At 37.6% G+C, this 5,701-nt stretch overlaps 2 protein-coding genes across 2 annotated transcripts; one reads left to right on the top strand and one right to left on the bottom strand.

The window, feature by feature from the left end:
- Window positions 1-185: 185 nt before the first annotated feature.
- Window positions 186-1,376, top strand: LOC127061500 (vesicle transport protein GOT1B). The gene is made up of 4 exons (XM_050988453.1): window positions 186-531; window positions 668-759; window positions 828-1,006; window positions 1,085-1,376. The coding sequence occupies exons 1-4, from the start codon at window positions 507-509 to the stop codon at window positions 1,209-1,211; spliced, it is 423 nt and encodes a 140-aa protein (XP_050844410.1). The 5' UTR covers window positions 186-506; the 3' UTR covers window positions 1,212-1,376.
- A 198-nt stretch (window positions 1,377-1,574) lies between these two features.
- Window positions 1,575-4,724, bottom strand: LOC127061499 (ADP,ATP carrier protein 2). The gene is made up of 4 exons (XM_050988452.1): window positions 4,409-4,724; window positions 3,001-3,262; window positions 2,680-2,914; window positions 1,575-2,597 (listed from the first exon to the last, which is right to left on the bottom strand). The coding sequence occupies exons 1-4, from the start codon at window positions 4,569-4,571 to the stop codon at window positions 2,355-2,357; spliced, it is 903 nt and encodes a 300-aa protein (XP_050844409.1). The 5' UTR covers window positions 4,572-4,724; the 3' UTR covers window positions 1,575-2,354.
- Window positions 4,725-5,701: the final 977 nt, after the last annotated feature.

Genomic DNA, 5,701 nt, shown 5'->3' with positions numbered 1-5,701 from the left:
TTTATTTTGTATATAATATCATACACCTTCATCCTTTTTAAATAAAACTTTTTTATATTTAATCCTCAAGTACGATATAATAAAATATATAAAAATAAAAATAAGTGAGAATATGGTATTGACAAAATTTCAATTTACCGCGTACTAATGCGCACGCAGAAATAAAGCAATGGCGGTAAAATACTATCATAAATTAAATGACTTGGAAATTGTGAGGTTCGCGAACGCGTTAGAAGCTCCTTTTCAGGTACTAGCATATTTATCAGAAAAATAAGTAAATATCTATCCATGAATTTACTTGTGTACAAATACAGTATTAGATTTAGAGATTTTACGAGCTGATAGAACCACGTTTAACGAACTCATCTAATAGTATGCTGCATCGTAAGCAATGACGTGGATATAGGTTAGATTTCATACAAGACTTTCGTCGTAACAAAATATTACTGAAAATCTATTACTCGCAATAGCTCACAAAAGAAAAACATTAAATCTAACTCTCAACTATGTTTGAAATCACGGACACACAAAGTAAGTATATTCTCATTCTTATGTATTTTATCCATATTCGTATTGATTGATCTTAAGAAGAAAAAAAATAAAATAAACTTGACATTATAACACAGCTTGCTATTACATTTGGAATAACAGAAGAACGTTTTTACAGAAATTGGAGTTGGGCTTGCAGGATTTGGAATATCGTTTCTATTTCTTGGAATTTTGTTATTCTTTGATAAAGGCTTACTCGCAATAGGAAATGTAAGTACTTGCAACAAAGATGTATATACATATTTTAAAGTGCACTAAAGTGCCATTTCTTTGTCCAGCTCCTTTTCATTTCGGGTCTGGCTTGCGTCATTGGGCCACGACGAACTTTAAGTTTCTTCTTTCAATGGCATAAAATCAAAGCCAGTGCATCATTTCTAGGAGGTGTTCTCGTCGTTCTGATGGGTTGGCCTATCGTTGGAATGATTATAGAAACTTATGGCTTTGTACTGTTATTCAGGTATTGGCTTAGTATAGCAATTTACACATCAATTTTATAAGTTTCTTTTTATCTTAACCATCTGTTTTTATTTTACAGTGGATTTCTACCAGTAGCAATAAGCTTCTTGAGAAGGGTTCCTATACTAGGAACTATACTAAATATGCCAGGTCTTAGTCGAATTTTAAATAAGATAGCTGGTGATACGAACAGAACAACGGTATGACCTAATTAAGGTTTTCATATCATTTTCATGTATATAAAAATAATTGTCGTGTATCCCAACTTGTCATTCCTTCTATGGACTTTTTCAAACTCTGTACAAAAATATAAAAGGGTTTGATCTCTTTTGTATTATTTAAGTATTAAATATAAGACCAATTGTACTATATATGCTTTTTTTAATGTTAAAACGATAAAATAACATACATTCAGTATTATTTACTTTGTTGATGTATGTATTTTTGTCAATAGATTACTTTATTTCACAAAATATTTATTCAGCTACATTGAAAAAAAAAAGATCATACATACTTCTATTATAATAGACACATTACTCTACCAAAAGTAGAAAGGGAGAAAACGAAAATTAAATTTTGTATCATTTTTTATTGATTTGCTGCTTTCCCTGCATGCATCTTAACATGAACAGATCAGATGCATACATTTTGAATAACGCGTCTCATTATCTTACACATAGTCGACTGGAGTGTGAAATTAAATTAATGTCCTCCATACTTTGGTGGACTCTCGCTGATACCGTTAAAATGATATTTTATTAATTACGAATAATTAATTATCTACAACGGGCCGAGAATAAGGGCGGGGGGCGGCCCAGGTCTACGCGCCCCGCCATCGCCGTTAGTATTCTTTCGTCGCGCGTCCCTCTCTCGCTCAATTGTATATGCTGTTTTATTTTTCTACGATAACCTTCAATGTTTACTTCAAAGTCAGATAGACCGATTACCTTTCCAATATTATTAGCTTCTCACATGCACGTAACGTGATTACACACCAAACATATTTCTAAGATTCTTTTTGCAAATACACGTATGTTTGTTTTCTATAATGGAAGTGAAATATGAAAATTACATATAACGTGAGCTGCTGCAATAAAATACTGAATTCGGCAATAAATTAAGCGAATACTCTTCTAATTCGTGATATAACGTATTCTGCCGAGTTTCATGCATTTCACGAGCTGCTGTTAGTTATCTTCAGCCTAAATGAATTTTATAAAGTTATCGACAGCTCTTAGTAACCTGTCTCTCGGTCTGGGAATTGCTATTAAATTGGATGACAAGGATAACGATGAAGGTGGTTGTGATCGCGATTGTGAAGGTAATGAGGTGAGGATCGTTGCAGTTTTTTAAAGAAGGTTCTTAATTTCGTCGTACAATACAAGTACGAGGGCACCACCAGTACCACGAAGAACGTTAGAGAATGCACCCTTGAAGAATGCATTACCACCTTCCGTTTTGTAAATAGTGGCCCAGCAGTGAAGAGTACTCTTGTATAAGATTTCAGACTTGGCACGTCCAGACTGCATCATCATGCGTCTACGTACCGTATCGAAAGGATAAGATACGATACCGGCAACGGTAGTTACAACCTGGAAAATAAACATACGAGTTCATCGTAAACAGTTCGTGAAAAAACGTCCGTTTATTTTTAGAGCGGAATCACTGATCTACCTGAGCAATACCCCATGAAACGAGGAATGGCGTTTTCTTGGGATCTGGCAGCATACCACGGGCAGTGTCATAGAAACCGAAATAAGATGCTCGGTAGATAATGATACCCTGGACGGATACTCCAAAACCACGGTATAGACCGATAAGACCATCAGTTTTAAAGATCTTGCTTAAGCAATTACCAAGTCCACTGAATTCACGTCCTCCGCCAGCTTTACCGACATCAGCAGCCAACCTATATAGAATGGTATGTTATAAAATATCCCTCTCTAGATCTCAAGACAGAATTATTGCAAAAAGAAAACTAATAATAAAGTTTACCTAGTTCTGGCAAAATCAAGCGGATAGACAAAGCAGAGAGACGTGGCACCAGCAGCACCACCAGATGCAAGATTTCCAAGGAAATAGCGCATGAATTGAGTATTCTTATCGACACCTCCAAGGAAAACCTGCTTGTATTTGTCTTTGAAGGCGAAGTTCAAAGCCTGAGTAGGGAAGTATCGGATGACATTCGCAAAGTTACCACGCCAGTAACTTAAGAATCCTTGCTCTTTTGGGATACGAACGAAACAATCGATCATACCTGAAAAATACAAATATTTCTTTCAGTACAAAAGAACTTTTAATAGACATTAAATACGTACAATGTTAACATTTCTTATTTTTTTTTGTTTATCCAAAGATAATGGAACGGATAGAAAATATCGTCGGACGTCAATTCGAACGTGCAAAATTAATCGGTATTACGTCGTAATATCATCCAACTTATTTTATCGTCAAATTTCAAAATAGATTATATTTTATCTAATAGCATTATTTCAACGATTATTGAAACTCATTCGAAAAAAGTAATACTTTAACAATAATTACATTTTTGATTCTAATTAGATTTCCAGTTCAGGGTCAAAATCAGTCATCATAATGTGAAAATATATAAATTTAACCTATTCAACATGGTCTCCTTTCAAGATCACATGCATATTCGTAACGTCAAATCGTTACGAAATTCCAACATCGTAGATCTTTTTCCAACAATGGAAATAATTTCATTCATAAAAGACCGTAAAGTCATTGATATATCGATCGATCATTATTCCGACCGCACGACAATGGAATCAAACGAATGAAGAACGATTCGAACGTTAATTCGAAAGACGGCCATGTTGGCCCGCATCGTCATCGATCGGCAAGCAAGGAGCAGGCATTGTCCAGTGAAAAAGCGAAGCCTCGTTTAGTGCCATCTGGCAGGCAAAATGTCCTTATGGAATATCGACCCACTATTATCCATCAAAAAGTGTACGTTTATTTCTTTTCGACTATTTAACATCTCTATACGCAATGTTATATAAGCACGTCGAAAATCAACCTTCCTCCGTGTTATATAAACGGACAAAACTTCGGAAATACTTGAGTCGTACATGCGACGACGCGCTTTGATCCGACATTGTTCCTCCCCTCGTTCATGACCATTACATAACGGTATAAATCTTGTCCCTTCGATCGATGCCATCTTTCAACTAAACGAACTTTCCACCTCTCGAGGAAAGTCTCGGCTAGGACGGGTTTTAAAGAAATATGAAATAACGATAATGATTGATAGATTTGATTTAGGCGTAACGGACGATAATTGGGAGGAGGCAGGAGACTGACCGAAACGAATCGGGAATCGATTCGAACCGGTCGCTGAAAAGATGTTTAAACCGTTCGTTTGAAAAAAATTCAAACTCACCCTTGTAGCGCTGATCTTCAGCGATTTGCTTAGAGATGTGCTGTACCTGCAGCAAAAGTTTCACGCGTTCGATCGGCGCTACGGCTGTCTTCGAGATAGCAGCGGCCACACCGCCAGCCACGAAATCCTTGGCGAACGCCACTGGATCCGCTAAACCAGACATCTTTTTTCTCTTCTTTGTCGGGTGTGGATACTCGCTCGATCGCGAGAGAGACAGAAACGGGTTAACGAACGGGAAGGAGAGACGAGGAGAGACAGACTCACTCCTACTTCTTTATTGGACGCGCGCCGGACGACGAGTGAGCGAGGCAGAGTTCTTCTCGTCGAACGGACCCTCTGCTAAGAATAGACGCGCAGGTCACGTGCCGTCTTCTGCGCAGGTTCAAGCTTCTCTGGCACGACCGTTCCTTCGGCCAACCTCAGAGACCGTGACACTAAACACACCGTACTTCCTAATCGTTCTTCTTGTTACCCTAATTCCGTGACCTTACCTTCACTGCGTGCCTCAACAACGAGGCTCCTGCATTTTCATGGTCGGAACACTTAACGGATAAAATCAAAACTATCTTTTTGTTCGAGAACGATCAGGAGTTTGAAAAGTTCCCGATTTACGCGCCCTACGACGGAATTTCCGGTTGATACGAACCTATAAGGAACGTTATATCAAGAAACTTCTCGTGGCTTCTCTAGCGCTCGTGGCGGAAATATTGCAAAAGATCCATTTTCGCTAACACGCTTCGAACGTTCCCCTAAAAAATGATAGGATAAGGATAGATTTCGAAAGAAACGATCATACATGAGATCGTTTATCAAAAACGTAATGTACAACATCATCGAACGTTAATAATTGCAAAAATGAGAACATATTTCGTATGTTTCTTATATCGTCGGATTATCATTCGATATTACGCGAACGTTTGAATTACCCGCGTATTATATCAAATGTAATCGCGTATTTCTCTATCACGTGACAACCAATGGCATGCTAAGTATCGCGAACTATGCCGCGTGGACATCGATGTTAGGCTTCCTTCTTCTATCTTTTCATTCGCTATTTTTTACATTATTCGACATAAGAGAAGATAATTTACATGAAAGGTTCATCTTTGCCGACGGTAGAGTCATCAACGAATCCATACAAAATAGATATTTTTATAGTTATTTCGCACGTGCTCGGCAGCTCGAGCTCAGCTAGGAAATGAAAAGGTAAAGTCGTCTATAGACGAAACATTATGTCAGGGACGAGACTTCCGAGCATGACCGAGATTCTCCGAACTTACAGTAATGTACTCA

The sequence above is a fragment of the Vespula vulgaris genome, chromosome 2 (assembly GCF_905475345.1).
Source record: "Vespula vulgaris chromosome 2, iyVesVulg1.1, whole genome shotgun sequence".
Lineage (NCBI taxonomy): Eukaryota > Metazoa > Arthropoda > Insecta > Hymenoptera > Vespidae > Vespula > Vespula vulgaris.
Note: the sequence above shows the minus strand (reverse complement) of the source record. Positions and strands in the feature narration are given on the sequence as shown.

What these genes read in the sequence shown, in the direction of transcription:
- LOC127061500 (XM_050988453.1), top strand. Translation starts at nt 507, where the DNA reads ATGTTTGAAATCACGGACACACAAA. An exon ending in GCTTACTCGCAATAGGAAAT is followed by an intron (nt 760 to 827) that starts GTAAGTACTTGC and finishes TTCTTTGTCCAG; the next exon opens with CTCCTTTTCATTTCGGGTCT. An exon ending in GGCTTTGTACTGTTATTCAG is followed by an intron (nt 1,007 to 1,084) that starts GTATTGGCTTAG and finishes TTTATTTTACAG; the next exon opens with TGGATTTCTACCAGTAGCAA.
- LOC127061499 (XM_050988452.1), bottom strand. Translation starts at nt 4,571, where the DNA reads ATGTCTGGTTTAGCGGATCCAGTGGCGTTCGCCAAGGATTTCGTGGCT. An exon ending in TGAAGATCAGCGCTACAAGG is followed by an intron (nt 3,263 to 4,408) that starts GTGAGTTTGAAT and finishes TGTATTTTTCAG; the next exon opens with GTATGATCGATTGTTTCGTT. An exon ending in TTTCATGGGGTATTGCTCAG is followed by an intron (nt 2,598 to 2,679) that starts GTAGATCAGTGA and finishes TTTATTTTCCAG; the next exon opens with GTTGTAACTACCGTTGCCGG.